Here is a 25,131-nt window from a genome sequence, read left to right as displayed (position 1 = left end):
GCGCTGTCCAGCCTCCGGGCTGTGGCAGGCGGAGCTTAGAGGAAACCCTGGCCGGGTAGCCCCTCCCTGAGCGGGGCATATCTCCATGCTGTCCCTGGCCCTGCTCAGAGTTCTCAGCTAGATGGGACCAAAGCTTCACTGGCCCGCAGACTCCCACACTCCCACATCAGCCCCCGGGAGAGAGAGAGCAGAGGAGAGGAGGCAGCAAAGGAACAGAGAGCAGCAGGCTGAGAGAGATTCCACAAGGAAGCCCGTTTATATCTAGAGCTGTTGATGAGGCAGTCCGGGTCCACTCCATCTCATCTCAGCCTGTAGTCCAGAGGTGGCCAGCGGGGTCCAAGTGTGTACCGCTTCTTGAGAGTGTATGACTTTATTTTCCAACTTTTGAACACTGGAACTGTACTGTAAGCATTATGACTCTTCTGGGCTCTGAACACTCCATTCTGATACGAAGCAAGTTTAGATCAGGTAAGTCAATGACACGTGACCTCTCTGTATCTGGATATGAAAAGTTGCTGTGTTCAGCTGTGTTTATTCTTAAGAGCCTTACAAACAGTTTATCTGTCAACACATGGCATGTATAGGCGATCCTGTGTACATTATGTCATTCCATAGAGCTGGATGGAATGACATCCATTCCATCCAGCTCTATGACACACGTCTTCCATGAGTCGTGTTGACACTCATGATGTGCTCTTCAGTGACAGCAGCAAAGTGACAGATGTGTGTTATATACTGCGGGCATGTGACGTTACGAGGAATACTGGAGGGAGGCCAGAATAAGTCAGAAACCCACCTGAGCCCTGAGGTCACACTGTGATCAGCGTACAGCTGTGAGTGTTCTCCTCCTCCAAAAAGCACGATATGTTAGGGTGATGTCTTGTGCAGTTTAGTGCACTTGTTGCATGCCAGTCGCTAACCTCACGCTGTGGCTCTGTATGCACGCTGATAAAGGGAGAGTAGACACTGGAGAGGGATCAGAGGTTATCTTAAAGCGGCTGAATTGGAAGCTGATGGTGCTTGTGTAGGTGTGTGGGTGGGTGTACCTGGGCATATCAAAGAGGGAGGAAGGGCACGGATTGCAGCGCTGATTTAAACTCCCCTTAACACACAGCAGCTGTTGGGGCTTTGTATCCATCTATCTCCTTCGCACACACACACACACACACACACACACTTTCTGTGTTTATTTTCGACATACGTTCTGTGAGGCTGAGCATGTGTGTGTGTGCGCTGACCTACTACAGTATGTGTAGTCGGATCAACACTGCCACCTCCCTGAGGAAACTGTAACTGATGGTGGCACCAGCAGAGCGCAGACCCAGCTCCCTGCTCTGAATCTTGACATACTCGACTGCTTCTAAAAGCAACACTGCTGTGAATGTACAAACTGGTGGCCAGAGTGGCTTCAGTCCTCACTGGCAGTTTGCCTGTGAGCTGTAATTGCCTTCCACAAATGGCAGAGTAAATGATGCTTTTCCTTTGAGTTGTTTAGAACAGATCAGCAGGGTGGGAAATGACCTCCGGTGCTCCGGGGAACATGACAGGGTGGATGCCTGTGTTCAAAAGCAGCAGGAGGCTTCTCACCAAAGAGGCTCAGGTTCTGTGGTGCTCTAACCCACGTGCTCTCGCTGCTTAATACGGCACAGATGTAGAGATACTGTCTCTACTGCATTAAAGGTTGTCTTCATACATGTCTGCTTGATGTTGACAGTCGGAGGGATTGATGTTGGGTGATACAAGGTGTAACCGTCATGACTGGTCGGGTGAAATTATAAATGCATGAGTGAAATGTTTTGCGTAAGAGAAGTGAAAATGTCCGTAAATCTCTCTGAGATAACTGCTGAAGACAGAGGGAGTCTTAGACGATCTGGTTGTCCACGATTTACAGTTTTCTTTAAGCTGCAGCAGCTCCAGTTACATTCAGCGCCGCGTGAAAACCAGCAACTGTTGCTCTTTCTGCACCGCTCTGTGACTACATTATCAAAGCCATGGGAACTGCTGCTGCGTGGTTGAAGCTAAAGGGAAAGATAAAGATCAAACTTAAGTGCTCCCTGTGGACCGCCAATTGTTTTGTGAGTGTGTTACTGACTAGTTCTCATGCCGATTTCATTAACAGATCAATGGGCTGTGGTCGGCGTACCCAAGCTCTCTGCCAGTACGTAACGACAGTAGCGTCTAATATGAGTTATTATATCAATACTACAAGGTGTCAACCACATGAGTTGAACAGGAAATCAGCACCACACACAGGCACCTGTTTTATATCAGCTGCCACACCCAACACAGAATGTGTTGAGCCGAATGATGCGGCTTGTTTGGTGACTTACTGAGAAGATCTGAAAATTAAATGGAGAAATATGCAAATGATTTTGGTCTTTTTTCAATTAACAAAATTGACATGTTATTGGCCAGATATTGTTAGTTTATCTGTTACTTTTTCTTTGAAATTAGAACACAAAATATTCAAATTGTGAAGGTCCGTGAAATCATAATTCATATGCATAAAGCACAACAAGCCCTGTAATCCAAGGGTGACCTGTCTGACCCACTGCGTTCCTTATCAGTGAACTATAAGTAAAGCAGAGAAAAGCAGCGGGCCGTGCTAAATGAGCTATCATGACTCCAAACTATCTGGGAAGTAAAGGGAGAGGGCATTGTAAAGGGAAAGATCAGGGATCACATCAAGGCAGTTATTTGACTTGAAGTACAACTTTATTAATGTAACACACCAGCTTGTCATGTTAGCTTGTCATCAAGTGAGGAACAAAATGTAAATTCAACACATAGTTTGGAACTAAGCCAGTGAATAATTCAAATCAAAATAATCAATTAAAAGGAATTACGTTTGTTCAAACTTTATTTTTTGATTCAACTGTTTGGCCCATCATAAGCCTTTAATGACCCTGGCATATTCCTTGCTAATATTTTTGACAAGACTTACAAGAAATAATATGAGAGACAAAACTCAGACACACTCCACTGACAATGTGTGGCACTCTGGCAACAGATACAAAAAGCACTTAAAAAAAAAGCACTGTGGAATGGGATGGCTTTTAAGTGACTTTTTTTTCTTCTTCAACACAAATCAACATCAGGCCACTGATACAGCCTATCCGACTGTTGATTATAAGTCACTGTGAATGGAGGTGTATCTTAATGGTGGAGTGTTGGCTCTCCTACATCTGGCTCACGTTCACAAATTTGCCTCTAACTGTTCAAGACCATAGAGATAAAATATGCCAGTTGTGTTTTACGGTGGATTTTCACTTTATGCAGCGGTATTAGACTAAAATAAACCTAATTCTTCATTCAGGAATACCTGTTTATCAGATGTTATACAGTCACGCTCATACATCTGTCGCAAACACATTCCTGCTTGTGCCGAGGTAACGTTCAGGAGAATCCATGTAACAAATACAGCCATCCTCTTAAATGACCTTGTTGGAGTTGAAGTGTAAAAGTGTGGTGATATTATTATTAGACAGTTTCTTTCTTGTGTGTTGGCTTTGAATGTTTGAGCCACAGGAGGACAATAAATCAGAATATCACTACACTGGCTTGTGTAATTATCACTACTTCACCAGTGCAAAGCAGGCCAAATGATCTTTTACTTACACTATAAATCTGAAAACTTGTAAATGTTGCTGTGGATTTGTATGTCCTTTTTTGTAAAGAAAGCCCAAGCTAAAACGAATGTCTTCATTTTGAAAGTCAACAGAGAGACAGAGTATCGTATGGTTCAGTAATCTGTGATTACACAGCCTGGCTCGGGTCCTCTTTCTATAACATGTTCATCAGGCCAGACAAACCTCCAGTCTTAGCAAAGCTTTTTAGGAGAAAGAGCAGATTACATGGCAGCTGCTGTGCAACTTTTTCAGACAAAATCATTGATAAGCTTTTGGAAAACGTAGAGCAGCGAAGAGCTCATATAAAAGATGCTCTGCAGAATTATGAAATGCAAATACAATATCTTCATATATATGAAGATATATGAAATGAAGGCTTTTAGCTGACTTAAAATGCAGCCGCCCTACCGTCGTGTTAGCTTGTTATGTTAGCTTGTTATGTTAGCTTATGCTAGCTTGACAGAAGCCCCGCAAATGAACCAAACAACGTCAGTCCTACAAAGTGGGTTGTGTTAAAATAATGCTATGTGTTAACATAACGTGTTTTTTTGAAAGAGCAGATAGCAGCTGCTGTGCCAAACGCAATGATTGATAACAGCATAGTTTAAGGTTGTGTGGGTTGTGTGAGAAGCGTTTTAAGATAAAGTACTTTTTAGGGAGAATTATTGATTACAATCCCAAATCAAAGAGTCTATATTTCATTTTCACCTTGTTTTTCCATGACACCTGCATGTACTGTATATGTGCCTGTGTATATGGATGGGTGCCACTGGCGGGCTGTGCATTTTATACCTGGGCCTTCACTGCTGTCCTGCAGCTGAACACATGTATTAAACCGTTCAATACGAGGCTTACGAACCAAACAATACGTTTGAATAATACTAGTGCATTTGGAAAATGCAGAAGCTTAAATTGTGGGAAATATAATGTTTTCTGCGCTCACGTAGGAGACAACGGGCCGTGTGACCTCTGAACCGGAACAAAAAAAAACAAAAACAAAAACAGCTGAGGCACCGCACGTGTTCTGGGAGGCTAGGCTAACTAGCTTAACTGGAAAACAACAGCAGCAACATGCATTCTGCTACACACTCAAGGGCCATTCAGATATTAGATGTAAAAAAATAAACCAGTTGACTAACCAAATGCTGATCACTTAAAGACAAACTCCATCCTCCTTTCTTTGTTGACAAAGAGTTTAATCCCACGGTTAAATCCCAACTCACAAATCCGTTTCTCTTCCAGTTTCATCTATTGAGTGTTAAAAAAACAAAACTAGGTAAAAAAAATAATAATCTACGTAATCTATATGTCATAATTTGAACTCTTTCTACTCCGACTAAGCTTTGCCAGCTTCCTTCAATTTCGTTTCACAATAGTCACATACTCGCCCACTGACCAATCACAGCACACGCTGCACCTGAAAACCGAGCTGCACGTAATGCTGACGTACTTGTAGGCCAGCTAGCAGCTCTGACACGTCAAAGAATACGCCCAACATGTCAAACTAAAGATCTGATTGGTTGAAGAGTATGACAATCAACAATATCGTCCCCATTTATTTAAACTGCAAAGGGATTATCTTGTAAATCTGAAGGCCTGGGGCCTCTCTTCTTACCTAGAGACACAGAGGTGAAATCTGATTGGATAAAAGCTCTACTTAAAACAAGCTGCACTGGAAGCAGAGCAACTGAGGAAGACAGTAGCTGTGCAATGACAAAATAAGATAATGGGAAAAATATTTGTATAAATTATAATACATGTAGTGTATTTAAGAAAAATTATTAAATTATAAAATAGCTCTAACTTTGTGATTCTGTTTAGGCCAGCAGAGAAGGCCTTGCAGACCCTGACGGCCCGCCACTGATGGGTCACTATTGTAGGGGATGACAAAACCCTTCCCAGAGGTTGAATCAGTTACATGTTTTGGTCAGCTTTCAGTGAGCTACTAATGCCTGCGTTTGCTCTCTGTGATGTTGCGACCAGCAGGTCACGACCCCGTCACTGTAAACTAAAGCAGATGTCAGATCAAGGGACGGGCCTGCTGTTACATAATGGAGGGGCTCTCCAATGAGGGCACCTGAGCATGCTAATATTCAGTCAAATTGTTAGAAAAGACATTACATTAAAGCCAGAAGGTTTGAGGGAATTCATAAAATGCTTAACTGTAAGATGAAACACCTGAGGGAGATAATTAACAATAGGGAAGACAAGCAGAAAGGGATTAGGGCCCTGCAGGAACATATCATACTTGTGTGTCATCCAGGATCTCATGGAAAGACCTTCAGATAACAGCGAGGAGGTAAAACACACCGACAAAGAACAAAAAAGAAAGAAAAAGAGCCACAGACACAAGCAGACCAACAGACATGGGGGAGGCTCTATGTTTATGACCTCGCACTCCCACCTAGACCACTTCTACACACACACACACAAACACACAAACGTGCACACACGCTGCGGACCACACACTGGCTAGCAGATCTGTTTAAAAGCCAGGAGCTGTGTTTATCATTCCCTACATCCTACTCACGAAATATTTGTGAGCAAGCAGCGTTGTTTTTTTCCTGTTTTCTGTATGCATAGATACATACACATGCATGTGCCTCTTTTTTATTTCAGTCTGTAGGTTGAGTGAATGCAGTGGCGTACGATCCTTATGACGGGCCCTAATGCACACTAGTTTTATGAGGCACACACACATATCATCATCATAGCGTCTCGTCACATGATCAAATAGAGATTTTTGGGGCAATATCGACATATATATTACCCAGAAATCATCATTGCATATCTGTTAATGACAAGAGTACCAAAGAAAATAAAAAACATTCTTTTAATTGAATTGTTTTTTATAGTTTATGTAGTAAACTACTAAGTATATCATTTATTTATGAGTTTATGAACCTCCTAAACCCCTAACCCCGTTGGCCATGTTGCAACCTAGGATGTCAGATAGTGATGATTGGTTATGGCCCGTCTGATGCCGACGCTCAAGGTATCCTTTAGTGTCTGTATGCAACCCACTGGGCTTCTAATAGCTATACAAAGTCAACCCATCGGTGTTATTATTAGACACTCAGAGCAAATGCTCCAGGAGTGTGATGACGCAGTATGAACCGTAAATAATCTATACAGGTTGGGTGGGAGGGGAGGTGGACAGGACTTTCACCCAGGAGACAGCTGCTCCTGTTACGTGTGAAACCACTTTTTGACTTTGTGTTCACAACATTAAATTACACTTACACAAGCCAAACGTGCTTTTGTTCCCCAAACCTAAGCAAGTGTTTTTGTTTGAACTCAGTGCGTGACGCCAAGGGTCCCAACCAAGACTTGGGATGACAGCAGTCTGCACTCTCTTTATTTACGTCCATGAGTGAAAGCAGTCTTAATCAAACTGCAAGTTAGAATTATGAAACAGCATGTAACATGGGTTGAATTCTCAGTCTCTTCCTGCTTTTTGTCTGTCCCTTACCTGTCTTTCAACATCTTTCTCATCTTTCCCCCTTCTTTTTACTCCTCCCCTCATCCTCCTTCCTCCAACTTCAGTCCTACAGTTAAGACTTCAGCAGAGGAGGACACGAGAGCAGCTGGCAGACCAAGGCATCATGCCTCGTGAGTAACGCCTTCCAACACCGAGCTGCCGCACATGCAGGCACACACACACGTACACACACACGTACACACACGCACACACACACACACACACATTTCCACTTACATGCTTTTTAGATGCAGTATGATTAAGACAGACAGAGGGGAAAGGTGAGACACACAATGAACAAGCAAGAGGACACATCATCCGTTGGACCAATTAGTAATAAAACATGAAGCTATGTTTTCAGAAACAGTGTCCCTATTACTCTGGGTAATTCACAGAACATGCTGTGAACAGAAACTACTTTTTACTAAAGACATAACTGCAACAGCAACAGTTCATAACTTGTTTTGTGGATTATCCAGAGTAATAGGCACATAGTTTCTGAGACGAGATGTTGCTGTTACATTTTATAAATAGGATTTCACCACTATGAGCGCCATGACCAAAAACCCTAACAAATAAAACCATGGGTAGATAGATGCTGGGGGGAAGTTAGAAAATGTGTTTTTTTGGCTGATCTGACACCACGCTGTGTCACATGTTAAGGAAAATGGCGTTATCATGACCTTTATTATCTCCGCCAGGCTTAGCCCGAGGAGATCATGTGTTTGTCATGTGTCTGCGTGCATGTGTGTGCATCTGTCTGTCTATCAGCTACTCTCGTATACTACTGGACCCATTAGCCTAATATGTTGGTGCTCATTTATGACTAAACATTTTTTATCAACCGTCATTGACTCCTCACTACTCTCTACGCAAGTCATAAACAACTGCTTCAGTTTGGAATCTTGTTTCCGCGAGAGTTTAGGAATTGTTATTGTCTTGATTTGCAGGCCAAGGTAAGATAATTATATACAGGCTATGTATGAATAACGATTGCTTAGCAAATGACAATCTGAATCATACACTGTGTACAAAGGAGCATGTTTTCTTATTTTAATAGGCGAGCTAGTTAGCTGTTAGCAGCTGGTGGGCAGTCCCTCAACACATAGCAGGACTGTACTGTTTCTAAACAGACGAAGCTTTAAACATCATGAAGCATTACACAGTGAACTGCAGTCTAGCTGCACAGAGCTTAATAAACAGTTGTTCGTTGTACTACGTTGATTGATATGCCTAAATGAGAAAACGTCCACATTCAACATATCTGTGATTTGCACAACCATACAATGCCAACATTTGTTCATGGTGATTGGGCTTGATACTGATATTTTTGGCCACTTGGGGGCAGCAGAACAAACTGTCAACACAACACTGACATATTATCACCTCATAAAGTTGATCTGGCGAACATGTTTGCAAACCTTCCAGCAGACCCAGAGCAGCATTAGCATTCAGATGGAGATTTTCTTCTTCCTAATGGAAATCCAATATGGTGTCTCCTTTTAGCTCTGTTTTGTCTCTTTAGCTTCTAAATGCTCCTCTATGTTTACCAGCTAGTTGATAACATTGTCTGTTTGGTGCTGGGCAGATAGTGCGCTCTTAGTAAACCGTGTTTTTCTCTGAAAAGAGCTGCCTGTTGTGTCGGGAAATACCACGGACGAGAGCGGTGAGAATGTAAAAAACTAAAACAGAAGTTCTCTGTAGAGCTGAGGGGAAGTCTTTTGTCATTTGTTCAATTGTTTATATAAAAATAATAATTAATTCAGCTTTAAATACACATATTCAGCTATGAAATGTGGACCAAATGTAGACCAGAATTTTTAAAGTAATGTAGTCCAGTAAAAAAAGTCCAAGGATGTAAAATCCAGCTCATTGTGGGAAATATGAATGGTTATTGCCTTTTCATATTTGACCCGTAATTGCAGGTCTTTTTGGCTCAATCAGTAATCTTAGATTGGAATCTTGGACACAGAAGCATCATTTCACATGAATCAGATCATTGAGTCTGACATATATCATGACATGTAAAACGAAAAAGATATGACTGATTTGTGATTATCTGTTGTAGTTTTAAAATGAAATCACATGCCAGCTGCTTGTGAAAGAACAAGAAAAAAGAGTGAACAAAGATGAAGAGACGGATGAAAAGTGTAGCTCAGGAATCAGCCGATTATTCCACTGATGGAATTCAACCAAAAGGAGGGAACACATCAGTGAAATAAACTGCTCTAGTTATTTTGGGAATAAAAGGTTGTCGTGAAGATTGTTTGAACAAAAGACTTACACTGCAGATTAAAGCATTGAAGACGCAGGTAGGAAGAAAAGAAAACACTTCAGATGACAGATGCTCCAAAGAGAAGCAGATCCAGACTCCAGAGATGGATAAATCCACGGGTAGTGACGGATACAAAGGCGGACGCAGGGGAAGCAGGTGGATACATGCACCCAACAGGCAGACAGACAGACAGACAGGCAGCCAGTGCGTATGCAGACTGGTCGGTGAGTGACCGCCGAGGAATGCTCTTGTGCTGGAAGACGTTCTTGGCCTCAGAAGAAACAGATTTACATAGACGGCACCTGTTTACAGCACAGCGCCTGCAAAGAGGCGCGCCCCAGCACAACAAGATGGAGCATGAGCTGCCTCTTATAAGACAGATGCTTTGTACTTTTAATGTCACAGTGATGGGAACAAGTAGACCTGAGTGTACTGAGCATACTTTTATATCCTTATTACAATGAATGGCCTCTCATGTTCATGGTCGTGGTAGCACTGTAATGTGGCCAACACACCACAGGCCACAAATGTCAGACACATATTTTTACTGGCATTTACAAGATTACATTTCAAATACTCGTAAGAAACCTAAAGTTTGTTTAAGCATGAGACAGCTCACGGCAGATAGACACGTATAAACTCGGATCTTATCAATTCCTTATACTTTAAAGCAGCACTGCGTCGTCTCGGCAAACATGGGAGCAGTGAGCGATACCAACAGGGGACCGGGGGACTTGAAATGCAGACCAGGGATTTGTTGAATGATATCTCTGGCACTGTTTGCCATTTCACAGAGGCTCCAGCCTCCAGATAAACTGCTGGTAAGTGTGCGGGGGAACGGAATCCAGGGGCCCGGCGAGGCCCTATCAGTTTCTAGGAGTCTGTCACAGATAAGGAAGCAAGGAGGAACGCAATTGGCCAGCCGGGCTGCAAGCGCTTGTTAAAAAAAGAAATTTCAATTGGCCGTTTATGTCTTGATTGCAGGAGATGGCGCACATGGAAGAGGGTTGCAAAGACTAGTATTTTGTTGGTACACCCTTTCTCACACAAATGCACTAGATGTCTTATTACTCAAGCAGCTGCGCTATTTTTTCTTCCAGCTCTTCATTTCAAAAAACGAGATTTTTCAGGGCGTCACAGCATCCTCCTCTTCTGCTGCTGTAGATCCTTCAGATGCTGGCTGTGTTATTCCTGCTGGGGAGATGGACACGGCACAGGGTCTGTGTATATATTACCCAGGGAACATCTGGTGTTTATTAGGCTGTTGGAGAATCCGCCCCAGCCTCTCAGGCCTGACTGGCGTGTGGCCTGCATAGGAGCACACTGTCTGCCTGCCGGCCACGGGTCTGGATACACGCACACACACATACAATCTAATATTTCCTCATAAAGATAATAGGGCTGTAGCTGCAGGTTTACTGTGCTTTTTCCTGCATAAAAAAACACACATTTCCATTCCCCCACAGCGGTGCTTTAATCCTCAGTGGATGGAAACACAAAGGGAATTATTCCTGCCTAATGCACCATACGTCTTACCTCTTAGCGTAGTGTTTACATTTGACAGATACGGTCAGCAGGTATATGTTTTGCAATAGGTTTAAAGTGCGTCGTATGTTTTAATACTGCTGCAGAATGTTTAAAAGTAGGTAAGCCAGCTTCAGACTCACCGGATCATGTTACATTATGCCCCAGTGGGCCCGTGCAGCCACGGTCGGACGCGTTTTTGGGCAGTTTGGTTACACAGTTTAAACACACTTAAGCTCTGTGTGTCCCTGTGATGTCAAATCAGGTCTTGAATCAGGCCAGGCAGTGACAAGTCAGGCAGGAGAGTGTGAGACAGCGGGGCCCTATAAAAAGATGATGATGTCATCCTGCTGGTGGAAGGCGACGGCGGTCCCCACTGGATCCCGGCTGGCATTCAGGATCATCTGCTCACCCACTGCCCTCCATCTGAGTGGCATTCAGCCCTTCACTGCCGTGTTCATACCTTTATCCCTCCTTCCTTACCATTCACATTGTCTTCCCTTCTTTTCCTCTCTTGTTTCCTAGGTTTTTTACTTTATATACTGCCCTTCCTACCCAAGAAATTCTTTCATTTCTTTACTCCCTTTTCTTCTCCTTCCCTGTTTTATTTTTATTTCAACTTTAATGTTTTACTTTGTTTCTTCATTCTTTCTTTTTTTCCTCTGTACATCTTTGTACCTTCAACATTAGATTTCAGTTTTTCTTTCTTACTCAGATGGTTTTATTCGTTCTTTCTTTTCTTCCTTCATCCCACCATTTCAGTTCAACCTGTCCTCCCTCAGTTCATCTTTCAACCCGTTCTTCTTTTCTTTTTCTCTTTCTGACTTTCTTCATAAGTCTTTTTTCCTTTCTTTTCTTTAATATTTATCTCCTCCACAAAAACTCCTTCTTCCTTCTGTGTTTTATCCGTTCATTCATCCTCCTCCAATTACATACCTCACCTTCATTTTCTTTCATTTTTATGAAGCATAACATTTCAAATCCATTTTTCATCAGTGGGTAAAAATCGACCTGAGTTGCGCAGCTCAAAGCTCGATATCATTACTTTTACTTTGCCACCGTGTCATCACTCAGAAATATCCCACCGGAATTATATTTGACCAAAGAAGAGCCGGTGCTTGGGTGATGTGGTGTGCTCCTCACTGCTGGTAATCAGTCCTGTGAGGGCTGTGGATAGATTGGAGACCAAGCCAGGTTAGCTCCGGCCCTGATTATTTATTCTGGATTCAACAGGGAGAGATTGTGGAAGGTTGAAAATCTCACCCGCTGCAGCCCTTTAATTACAGCCACTCCATTTATTTTCCTAGTACTCTAGTACTGTCTGGCTGAACTGCGGGTGGAGAAGCCGAGCAGATATTAGAAGGGATCCAATACAGAAATATAGATTGTTGAAGGCTGAGGGAGGCCATATGCATAGTTTATTTATTATCACTGATGCATCGATGTGTGAGCAGCATGAACAGTAATTGTTGTATAGACCAGTAGAGACTATTGTAACTACTCATACGTTTTTTTGCAGATTAACTTGGTCAAAATATGTTTTTATTAATAACTAGTAACTGCAGTCTTTCAGATCAATGTTGTGGAGTTCAATTGAAATGTATAGAGGTAAATTAATAAAGCTGGGGAACTCAGAGTAAACCGTACTTAAGTAAGTACAGATCTTGATCAACTGTACTTAGTTCCAGCTGGGTGTTAGCAGTGTTTCCCTGCTGTGTCCTGCTGTGTGTTGTGCAGACCCAGTCTCAGACGGCTCCTCTCTGGAGGCCCAGATGAGGCTGAGAAGCTGGCTCTCAGGCCGCGACCCCTGGAGCTGGTCCAAAAGAATATCATTCCCCTAGACTCTGCCGTCACAATGACAGGTATCAGCAGCGAGCTGCTGCTGGAGTTGAACACGCCTCTAACGCTGCATCTCAACCTGCATCTGTGTGTCTGGCAGCAGCATCCATGAAAAGGAGTCTGTGTTTGTGTGCGTTATTAACAAACCACTGCTCAGGTGATTTACTCCGCTGGTGGTGACTGTGATCTACTCAAACAAGCATGAACTGCTGAACCTCAACACAGTCACAGCATCTTGTCAAACAAGCACCAACTAAAAGCAGAATGTCTATTGTAGATATTTCATGATTATGTTCATCCACAGTAGCATGCATTGGACATTGCGTTAGCCTGTACATGACTGAAGATGCATGTGATTTGTTAGCACAGAGCCCCCAAAACCAAAAAGAAAATCCTTACAAACTGTGGATGTTATGAAACCTTTCAGCCAAATCAAGTCCCAAGCTCAAATTTAAGCGTTCACTTTCAGGTGATTTTGCTTGGTTGAATAAGAAACAATGGTCACACTTCATAAAGGGTTTATAACTATGATGTTAGTAGATCCATTTGGTAAGAACAACTGTTGTGTTGCAGGTTGTGCTTTGAGTGGATGGACATGCTGGACCACTTGGAGCTAAATCTATTTATTAACAGTGAATAACACTAACAATTGCAGACATGATAGATTAAAATATTTTATCAATCAATGACCTATTAACCCAATGATCATGTATTAATTGGTTACCAACATTTACAACTGCATTATAAATGGTAGATGGACTGTACTTGTATAGAGCTTTTCTAGTCTTCCGACCACTCAAAGCACTTCAACACTACTTGTCATCATTCACCCATTCACACACTGATGACATGGGCTACCTGCCCATCAGGACTCTAACTAACATTCACACACATTCATAGACCTGCGGGAGCTATTTGGGGTTAAGTGTCTTGCCCAAGGACACATCGACATGGACTAGTGGAGCCAGAGATCCAAACCCCGATCCTCTGATTGAAGGACGACCCTGCTCTACAGTCACAGTCGCCCCAACCATTTCGTAGAACTAAATAGAAAGAATAAAAAAACAGCCAGTCATGTTTCTTTCACAACAAAACCAAATGTGGCTTATAACTGATCTATAAAGCATTAGCATGTTATGTAATAACTATTGATTCATTTCTAAACTCTTAGTAACGGGTGACTTTTTAGGAAGTGGAAGAAAAAAATGTAGAAGAAAGGTCATTCTTTGCACCTTTATATTTAACGGACTCTTTCACTGCCTAGTTCCAGTTTTTCCTCAACGTGATCCAAGTTTCATAGCAGGAAAAACTATTTATTTGTATTTCTTGCACAGAGAATTTTATTTCCATTTTTAGAACATGGTGCATATTTCTGAAAATCTCTTGATCCATCTTGATCCAGTGTGGATCTCCTTGTTGTGGTGCTGCAAACTTTAAAAAGAGATGCAATGTCAACTTTAAAAATATACATTGTGGACTTAAGTGTATGGGGAGCCCTCCTGAGCCCTCCACCTCCTCCAGTGTTTAATTTAAGAAAGTACACAACAAGCAACAAGACGCTCCACTGATTTGACGCTGTGTGAAGCATCGGGCTGAGCCGTCCCACTGCGCCACTCAGAACTCACACTGTTTGTCTTACTCACTCTCTATATAAGTCTTGGCAGTGTGACCAGTGTTTTTTCAAACTCTGGTGTTTCAGAGGTTTTATGTTTGCCCCCTTGAGCTTCCAGTAAACATGTTGCGTAAAACGGCGGGCTGCAGTCAGCTGGTTTACACTACCTCTGCAGGAGGAAGGGAGCGCCGTTTATTAAGATGAACAGCAGCTGTATTTGGGTCCACCCTTTTTCTTTCGAAGTGGCGGTGAGTGTTTAAGTTTGAGTGCATCCTTGTGTGGGCGTACCTGTGTGTATGTTTGTACCTATCTCCTGTCCTCCCTCCTTTTGTCTCTGCTTTAACTGGCCTCCATGGCTCCAGTCTGCCACCTACAAAGCTCTGTGACAGGACCAGGCTGCTGTGTTCCCCTCGCCTGTAGCATTAACCCCTCACCTTAAAGCTCTATATCCCTTGACACAACACTCCCGGAGATTGTTTCAACCCCTGTCATTTTGGAAACTATGTGACACGCTGTAACTTCTAAACCAGCCACTTGAAAAGCGGAAGTGCACACGGCTCGCAGATTTCCTGCAATTCTGCCATCTCAATCTCCCGCTGACATCAAATTGACTTAAAGACTCATGGAAACAGCAAGTAGCAGAGAGTACAAGCACCAACACCAACAACTTCACATATGACCCATTGTGAATGCATGTTGGGGAGTGAATGAGTTAAACATGAACAGGTGGGAGGAAATGGCATTTAGCACAATGCCGTGCGCTAAGCTGTGTGTGAAGCTTTGTGAGAGTGTGTGTTGCGAGGTCACTGAGTTGCACAGATTGATGCTGGTGCTGTGATTGAAACCAGGTTCTGTTCCTGCCTGTCACATGTTTGGATACAAAAAGAGAATCTTATACCTCTGTGCAGACACACACACACACACACACACACACACACATACACACACAACCACCCTTACCACCTCCCTCCCCTGGCTCTGTCCCTTCAGCTCTGTTAGATAGCCACTCTTAACTCATCCAATTAAAGCTGTGTTCACAATCAGGAGCGTGGTGGATGTAAAGTGTCCGTGTCTCACCCGCACAGCGTAACACCTCCGGGCTGAGTGTCGTACGAGGTGTCAGTGACAGACAGGCGGTGTGTGAGTACCACTGGTCACATACATTGTGCTGCCCATAAGCAGGTTCCATACAAACACACAGGAAGAGAGAGTCTGGAGTTAGAAGACATTTGTCCTCTCCAATCGTCAATGCTGAGTGTGCAGATGTTACAGGCAGGCAGGCCACAGCTTCCAAGTGGCACAAACTCAAGTTTCTCATCAACCAATAATGTTGACCCTTTTCACCTCTGAGATGACCTCTGTGTACCTGCTCCTTGTTTTACTGTATATACGTTGACTCAGCATGAACAGAGCTTTCATGAGAGCCTGAAGCTCAATGACAGAGATGCTCAAGTCATTTTGGCAAGTCCTAGTCAAGTCTCAAGTCTGGTTGTAATAAGTGTTCCATCATCTGCTGCATGCTACACTGTGTTCACACACACTGCACTAATGTGTTCACACACACTGCACCGCTCATTCACAGCAATAACGTTACTGTTAACGCTCTACTCATCATCACACACACGCTCTTTCTCGACCGGACACCAACATTACACACTCAACCTACGTACTGAGTTATTACTGAAAGAGTTTGCTTCTTGTACTACACATTTTATTTTTTAGTACAGTAAAACTATAGCAAAATTCCCAGATCATTAGGCCCGGAGACAATGCTGCAAGCAGCAACTCCAGGGGCGGAGGATTCTCCCCCCTAACGGCCACGCCCTGAACACGCCCTGCACTCCTCACCAAAAAGAAGAGGGATCAGCTGTCAGACTTTGAACCGTTTAGACATCTTTATTTGGCAGAGAAAACAAAGACAGATGGTAAAATAATTTCCCAAACTGACAGTGGTAAGCAGCCGTCACAGTTTACCGACTGGCTTTCTTAAACTTTGACCCCGGATTATTGGTGACATTTAGGATGTGTTTACTCTCAGTTTTACCAGATGATCTGAATAAACATGCCTGATCATCCGACTAGTCGTGTTTTTTGCTCTGTTCACGGGTCTCAGCAGTACATTTAGTGAGCATGAAGTTATCACAATGAATAGAAATTATGGTTTGACAACTAAAATAAAACCCCAGTTGTAAGAAACTTACTTTTTATTTCAAAGCATTATCCCTTTTAAATAGAAATCCCTCTTTCATTCCTCAGTAATCTGGAGGTAAAGCATACTGACCCACTCATCTCGCTTTGCTCTTCTTACAGTAAACCATGGTAAGTTCCCGAAGCAGGAGGACTCTTATGCGTTCGAGGAAGACAGCAGCAGTGAGAGTCTGTCTCCGGAGCAGCACCACAGTGATGAGTCGCAGGGCTCGGCCTGCCCTTCATCGGAGGTTGTCGGCAGTACGCCCTCCTCCTCCTCCTCACCTGTCCTAACCAGCCCACGACAGGTAAAAGACACCTCTCTCTCCTGACAGCGTGGAGGTCATCTCTGCTCTGTCAGACATTGTTGCACCTTCAGCAGTCGTTGCCACTGCGTTGCTTCTTTTGCCCTCTTGTGGTGACAGAGTGAACTACACCTCCATCCTCAGACTCCTGTCTCTGAAATGTTCTGAATCAACAGCTGGAGTCATACAGCAGCTTGATGAATTAATCTGTTGACCAAATGAAGCATTTAGACATTCCCATCATCCTTAGTGCTGATTAACACATCTAACTCTCTCTAACACGCTTAACCAAGAGAGTGAACATGGTTACCATTAACTTTTTAAACATCAGTATGTTAGCATTATCACTGTGAGAATGCTAACACGCTTTTAGCTCAAAGCATCGCTGTGACCAAGTAGAGCCTCACAGAGCTGCTAACATGGCTGTAGACTCTTCAGTGTGCCTCGTCAATGAGTTGGTTACTGTTGTAAATGCAAAAAATAATGAAAGAACCACAGGTGGCATCTTCAAATGTCCTGTTTTGTCCACCCAGAGCTTCAGTACTCAAAGATATTCCATTTACAAATGTACATTTCTGTTAGAGTGGCTCTGAGTGGACACAGCGAGGACAATATACAGTGTTGTTTGGTTTGTGAACAGGGAGGTGCAGCCAGAGACCCACCTGATCAAGGCCAGGATGAAGGGCTGTCTGGTGCCAACAACAGCCAGGCTTCTCCCCCAATACCTGTTCCTGCTATTGTCAAGGTCAGCAACATTTAATGAATTTACTTTCATCGTCCCTTTGCTTTTTGATTTGGTGACTCTCATTGACTTTACACTTTTCATTTGAAATGCCTAATTAAGACCATCAGCTCGTGCTCATGCTATCTCACCCTCCTTCCTCCGAACAGTCCAAGACTTCAGACAAGAACCGACAGAAGAAGCCCAAAGATGTGAAGCCGAAGGTGAAGAAGCTCAAGTACCACCAGTACATTCCTCCGGACCAGAAGCCCGAGAAGTCCCCTCCGCCCATGGACTCGGCCTACGCCCGGCTCCTCCAGCAACAGCAGCTCTTCCTGCAGCTGCAGATCCTCAGCCAGCAGAAACACGCTCACACACACCCACAGTCGCAGCAGCACTCACACACACACACTCCACAGACACAGGCCCAGGCCCAGGCTCAGCAGCGGCAGCCCTCGTTCAGCTACCAGCCTCACCCAGCACCCCAAACCCAGAAGTGAGTCACATTAAATCATCTTTTACTCAAGGTCTCCTTACTAGCATTTCCTGGAGCTTTCAACCACATGATTTTACAGTCTTCATCATGGGACAGAGTTTGTTGTATCAAACTACTGTTAATAAGCTCAAATATGAATTTCCACACATAAAATGCACACTTTGATCCCTTTTACCATTTTTGTTATAAAGATTGGAACAAATGGCCTCATTAATAGTTAAGAAAATGAACTATTATGAATTATGAATTATTTTTTATATTTTAGTGTAATAGAAAGTTTTACCCATTACCCTTTATTAATGTCTTACTAATATGAATATCTGTACACTTATTGGCTTAGAAAGTAAGAAAGCTTCCATTATTAGTAAGTCATTAATAAACTTTACAAGTCGTAACTTAGTCACTTGAAGTTCAAGGCTAGCTGGTCTATAAAGCGTTAGTAGAAGACGTACTTTACGATGTGACTAACCCACTTCAATTCTGCCACTAAAGAGGAGCCAGTGAGCAGCTATCAGCCTGTAGCCCCAACGGTCCCTCCAGCCAAGCCAACAGTAACTCATCCTCCCCGGTCAAGAACACATACGCCAACCAAAGCAACATCTCACCGGCCCAACCTGGGCCCCTGCCGGCTAATCTGGATGACCTAAAAGTAGGTGACACAGAGTCAAATGAACATAAGAAGACTTGGCACTAGAAACACTAGAAGAGATGTTAACATGCCTGTGTTTGCTGTGTCAGGTATCAGAGCTCAGGCAGCACCTGCGTATTCGTGGCATGCCCGTCTCCGGCACCAAGACGGCCCTCATCGAGCGCCTCCGACCCTTCAAGGACTCAAACGCCGGCTCCTCGCCCTCTGGCTCCTCTGACATCACCACAGTGACCTTCCCTGTCACACCCACAGGATCCCTGTCCTCCTACCAGTCCCCGTCATCCTCCAGCGCCCTGTCCCAGGGAGGCTACTACCCTTACCCCAGCACCTCCTCCACCCCTCCTATCTCTCCTGCCTCCTCTGAGCTGTCCCTCAGCGGCTCCCTCCCCGACAGCTTCAGCGACGTGCCCATGTCTTCGCCGACGCAGTTCGCCCTGCAGCCATCTCCGGCCCAGCTCGGCATGGAGGACGGCCTGGGCGGGGGAGGCCCGAGGGCGGGGGAGGGGGGAGGTGTGGATGGCGAGGAAGCGGAAAAAGATAAGATGCTGGTGGAAAAGCAGAAGGTGATTGAGGAGCTGACGTGGAAGTTGCACCAGGAGCAGAGACAGGTGAGTAACTAGCTGTGTATCAGTCTACAGTCTACAGCGTAACACATATATTTCAGTATTGACCAACACGTTTACCTTTGTCACCCCGCTTGCTAGGTTGAGGAGTTGAGGATGCAGCTCCACAAGAGGAAACGCTGCTATGGAGCAACACAGGACACCGTCCCCCCTCCGTCTCACCCCTCCATGCACCACCAGCAGACTCCAGCCATGATGGGCCAGCACTTCTTTGGGGTGACTATCAAGCAGGAGCCCATGTCCTTGTCCTCCAGCTGCCCTCTGTCCTCTCCCAAACAGCTGAAGAGCTCTGCTGGCAGCTGCATGGAGGATATGGGACGCTGCAACAACCCCCTCTCCAATATGGGGGGCCCCGGAGGGCCACAATGTATGGACACTTCCTCTGGCAGCCCCTCCACAATGTCTGCTTTCCTCAGTCCACAGTGCTCGCCACAAGACTCCCCCATCGGAAAGCCTTCCAGTAGCCCTCAGCCTTCGTCTCCCAACAACCCCTACTTGCTGTCACCTCCGCTGGGAAGAGACGGCTGCGGTCACCCCCACCCCCAGGCCAATAACAGAGCTCGCAACATACAGGTATGATGTGTTCATGGACAGCAATATGATTCTTATATGTTCTGTAGAGAAGTCAGTCAAGTTATCTCAAATAATACCAGGTGAAATAATACCACAGTTAGAAATACAAATGTTGGTAATCTGATTGTTACTTGGTTATTATTTTTGATTTGAGTAAAGGAGTTTCTACAGCCATGCTAGTGGCTCTGTGCGGCTGTGTTTAGGTACAGTGCTGACTCTCAAACTAAACCATTTATATACATGTATGTATATCACAAACATCTGCATAGTGCATCGTGACTTACCCAATTAACAACCTTATTAACGACACACAGTCATGACTTTAGGTGCCTCTCTGTCTTCTGTTTCATAAGTATAATTAGGCAAAAAAATATTATCTCCACTGATTCTTCTGGAATATACGTAATGGGACAAATTCATCCATTTGTCCTGGGAAAAAGATGCCCAATGCCACTTTTATTGTTTGGCATGTTATGCTGCCATCTTAGTTTAGTTCACTAATAACCTTCCCATCAGCCTCAGCTGTACTTAGAGCTAATTAGCAAAGGTTAGCTAGCATGCTTGACTTTTTCAAGCATTTGGTCATAAATAAAGTATTGGGAAAATGAAGATTTTGACCAGGTGATGGAGCTGGAGGAAAAGCATTTATCATTAATCCTGTGAAAAATATGAATGTCAGTAAATATAGCTGTATCTCTGATGTGGCGTTCATGTATATGATGGTTTTACTTGTTTTCTAACATGTTACTTTTGTCTAACTACAGATGCAGCAGAAGAACGGTGGCCAGGCGGTGAACTGCTCTTATCCCTCTGACCAAAGAGGTCTTCAGGGAGTCTTTACCAACTCCACTGATTGTGGCCACAGCGGCTCAGCCAAGCCTGACAACCACAACATGCAACCCAAGGTAAACATTATGTCAGCATTAAGAACATTTGCAATGTTGCCATGTCCGTGTCATGTACTTCATCTGAATCACCTCACATTCACGTAAACGTTCTCTTTTCTATCCGTTTGTGATCTGTCTCTATGATTGTCTTTTTTTTAGGTGCATTGTCACTCTTGTCATATTTCCCAGTCCTTCAGTTTTCATCACATATTCCTTCACATGTTGGTGACTTTTCCTTTACAAGAACACAACATCAACCATTTTCTTAAGATGCAATGTTTAATGTGATGAGATTATTCCATCTCGAGGGCCTGGTTCATAGTTCTTTTTTCATTTTTAAAGTCTGCAATACACTCACATTTGGTAAGCTTCCCTATTCTAATTGGTGGGCTAATGTCACTTTTCACTATGTCTCATATAGATGTCAGTAGTGCCCTCTCCTCGGCATGTTGGCCAAAAGTGCCAGGTCTCTCCCCCTGCCTTCAGTAGCTCAGATTCAGATGCATCAGACTTAAGACAGCCCCCACGCTATGAGGATGCAGTCAAGCAGGTAAACTGAAATTCATGCTAAAATTGACTGGATATTGGCTGGCCAGAGATTTTATTTGACCTATCGGCGTCGCTCTAATTCCACTCTCCCTCCTGTCTTTTCTTGTTTGTCTCTCCAGTCCGTCACCTGTATTGCACCTCTTTTATTCATCCATTCGCTTTGTTCACTGCACTAACTTTCCACCCTTTACCAAGTCTGAAGCAGAGTGCTGTTTTAGTCGTACAAACGTTCTATGAAGGCAGATGTTACTCACTATGTATCTTGGTCACAATACTTAAAAAAAAAAAAGAAAGAAACTTGAGGAATCAAAAATTGCTTCTTAATGTTAAAGGTTTATTTAAAAATTGTTACTGGATCGTTAAGGCTATAGATGGTAAACGGACTTGCATTTAGCCCTTTTCTAGTTTCAGCGACTACTCAAAGTGTTTTACACTACAAGTCAACATTCACCCAATTATACAGAGGCTGCCATGCAAGGTGCCACCTGCTCATCAGGAGCTATTAACACACACACACACACACACACACACACACACTGATCACACAGCCACCAGGAGGCAATGTGGGGTTCATAGCTTGCCCAAGGACATTTCGTCGTGACCACAGCCCTTATGACCGCTCTGCCTCCTGAGCCACAGTGGCCCCACTAGCTTGATAGCTAACCTAGAAATGCTAACATTGAGGGTCACCAAAATGCCAGACAGTGGTACGGTGGTATCGAGGTATAGTAGTTTTGGAAGATGGTTTTGGTTTCATTTGTAGGGGGTTTGAGATATCGGTCTAGAAGAAGCCTTCACCGTAATACAATGGATGGAAATGGAATATTGTTTTTAGAGAAAGTGTCTCTCTTGGCCTTAAGATAGTTGTATCTCAACCAATAAACTGGTCTGTCTCCAAGAAAAGTTTGTATTACCAAAACTCCATCCTGTAAGTCTTTGTAGACTGCTTGAAAACTTGCATATTTTTCATGTAAAATCCTTTAAAATAATTGGATTACATTCGTAACTGTTAAAACATTGTTCAACTGATCAAAATAATCACTTTCTTATTACTGTTACAGCAACTGACCAGAAGTCAGCAGATGGACGAACTTTTGGATGTGCTCATAGAGAGTGGAGGTAAGGTGACATTCCACATCAAATGGTAGCGTATCTAGGACTGTACATGCATAAGCAGGCTGGTTTTAAATCTGCATGTAAAGAGCATTGGTTTGACATCACAGTGTTGCCCCACACATTGGTATGGGATCCCAGTGCCTGCTGTGACCCTCCCTCCTCTCCTCTTTCTCTTCAAGAGATGCCAGCTAACGCCAGAGAAGAGAGGGAGAGGGCCTCTGTAACCAAAGTTGTGCCTCACATTACTGTGTCCCCAGGGTGTCCCGGCCTCCTCATCCCTAGGTTCCACAGACACTACGAACACCTGTCCCCCACCCAGCTCCCTTACAACCACCCGGCCAATCACATCACCGAGAGCCACTTGGAGAATCTGCTGGGAAGTCCAATTGGCCGGGGAGGAGAGGTGGCTCTTCATAAAATGGCTGCCGAGGACGGGGGGCAGGAAGATGAAGGAAACAGAGACGGCGAGGGGTATGGCAGCCCCCACAACCACCACCGCCAGCCTCACCATCCCCAACAGGACAAACTTCTGACCAACAGAGATCTGATGGACACCCCTCTGTCGCCCATCAGCACCAAGGTGTCCGCCATCTCCGAGGTACAGGGGATGGTCAGCATGACTTTCAGCGAGACGCCGTGGGAGACGATGGAGTGGCTGGACCTGACGCCGCCCAGCTTGGCCACGGCCTTCAGTATTGCTCCTCCCAGTGGGCCCAGCATCTTCAACACAGAGTTCCTGGATGTCACAGACATTAACTTGAACTCTGCCATGGACCTTCACCTGGAGCACTGGTGAAACCAACGCCGCGACATGCTAGCCATCAGCCGTCAATCACAAGACACCAGCTTACAAGTAGCTGTACGGAGCGCTGATATCAGCTATGACCATGCCAAAGAACTATTGACTTCTACCTTAACAGCTTCAGTCCAAGTGCCACACTGTGCCTCTTGCAACACAGTGGGATGTGACATTAAGTAGCCCATTAGCCTGCATTCAAAGATCGACGGCTTAGTTGAACTACAGAATTATATATTGACTTATTCCCTCCACTTCAGAGAAATGAGGTTCTGGTGTTGCCATCATACCCAGAATCCAAAGACTAGATCCTTTTTGGACAAGGATGCGCACAACTGCCAAATAAGTGTGAGTGAAGGGTGAAATGAAGGCTTTCCTAGGTAATGGATTACATGATTACAGTGCTTTATACCAACACGTCATGCAATATCAGTGTTACGCTTCCTAGACTTGAAGACACATTTTGACAATCATTGTATATTTTCTGAGTCTATGTTTGTATTACTGGAAAAAAAAGAAAGGAATTACAAGTTGAATAGGATTGCTTGGTACGGCCATTTTGTAAATATCTTAACTATCTGTACTGACAGAGGCAAGTCTGCATATTTTGTCAGTGGTGTGGGAGAAGATACAAGCCACAAATGATGTAAATATGTCAACATTATCTCACTGTGCACCTCCAGCTGAAAACACAGTCGTCACAGTTTGAGCTTACAACATGTGTAGAAACGGTCGGCCTTCCTTTTGAAGGACCTTTTTTTAAACACGTTTCTTTTCACTATTTGGCGTGTTTAACCACAGAGTGACATTAAGAAACAAAATGAATGTCTTTGGAAAACCTTTGGTTGTGCCTTATTTGCAGCAGCTTTTTGTTTTTTTTACAATTTTTATACCAGTTTCCCCTTTACAATGTATAAGCCCACTGTATTTGCTATTAACTAAAAGCTGTTGAGAGATATTAATACAGACAAATCCAACACAAGTCAACATCAGTTTTTCAGACAAATGTTACAAAAATTAAATGAAAAACGTGTTCTTAATAAGTAGCTTTTTGTCCTCACAAATGCCACTCTTTCTATTCCCAGGCCACAGTTATTTATTTTGTGTTTTTATATTTATACTTTATCCTGTATTTATACTGACATTCCTTTCTCATAAATTGGGGCTCTTTGATTTAATGGGAAAACTCCAGTGCTGCCATTATGACCACGAATATTTCTCAGTATATCAATTATCTTACAAATGTGATACAAAGTGAAGGAACCACTTCCAAAAGCCATGCTTTCTTAAAACACCTTTCTTTAAAGAATCCTACTAAGTGGACATGTCTATTATTAGCACTTGTGAATAGGAAAATGTAATATATTCAGATCCTTACTGTGAACACTGCATATTAACACAGCATAAAGGTGTAGCAGAGACAGCTTATACTCACAGTAGTTTCACTAATGAGGAGTTCAGACTCAAACTATCTCGAAGGTTCGTGAATGTCCTTTCCTGTGACACGTAAGAACTTTAAGGAAGGCGTTGAGAAGATCAAGATTGTTCTCTTCTCATCTAACTATTGTGAAGAAAGCTAATAAATATACTTCCCAAATGTCAAACTTATACATTTCCAACACATTTCTGTTGCCTGTAAACATGGGTCTCACTGTGTGTTCTGTTCGACCAAATCTTGTTTTCTCCTGTTACTTATGAAGTGTTGCACTTGTTAAAGGGTTTCTATGGTTACATGTAGGCAATGAATGCCCATCTTGAATATATGACAAAGCTGATATTTTTCACTTCATGTCTTCTGTTATAAGAATATCTACTGGGCCTTTTTTATCTGGCGGGGTTCATTTCATCATTTTCCCAAATCAGGAAGAC

The 25,131-nt window shown here is 43.6% G+C and overlaps 1 protein-coding gene across 1 annotated transcript; it reads left to right on the top strand.

Moving 5' to 3' along the window:
- Nucleotides 1-413: 413 nt before the first annotated feature.
- On the top strand, nucleotides 414-23,262 carry myocd (myocardin; the record flags this gene model as incomplete). The annotated part of the gene is given in 14 exon segments (XM_079183108.1): nucleotides 414-468; nucleotides 7,176-7,241; nucleotides 12,647-12,685; nucleotides 12,688-12,771; nucleotides 16,671-16,855; nucleotides 17,493-17,597; nucleotides 17,744-18,069; nucleotides 18,562-18,718; nucleotides 18,808-19,326; nucleotides 19,423-19,914; nucleotides 20,679-20,819; nucleotides 21,223-21,351; nucleotides 22,412-22,469; nucleotides 22,646-23,262. Coding segments are annotated over 14 exon segments (2,973 nt in total).
- Between the last annotated feature and the right edge of the window lie 1,869 nt (nucleotides 23,263-25,131).

This window comes from Pholis gunnellus (assembly GCF_910591455.1).
Source record: "Pholis gunnellus genome assembly, chromosome: 21".
Lineage (NCBI taxonomy): Eukaryota > Metazoa > Chordata > Actinopteri > Perciformes > Pholidae > Pholis > Pholis gunnellus.
Note: the sequence above shows the minus strand (reverse complement) of the source record. Positions and strands in the feature narration are given on the sequence as shown.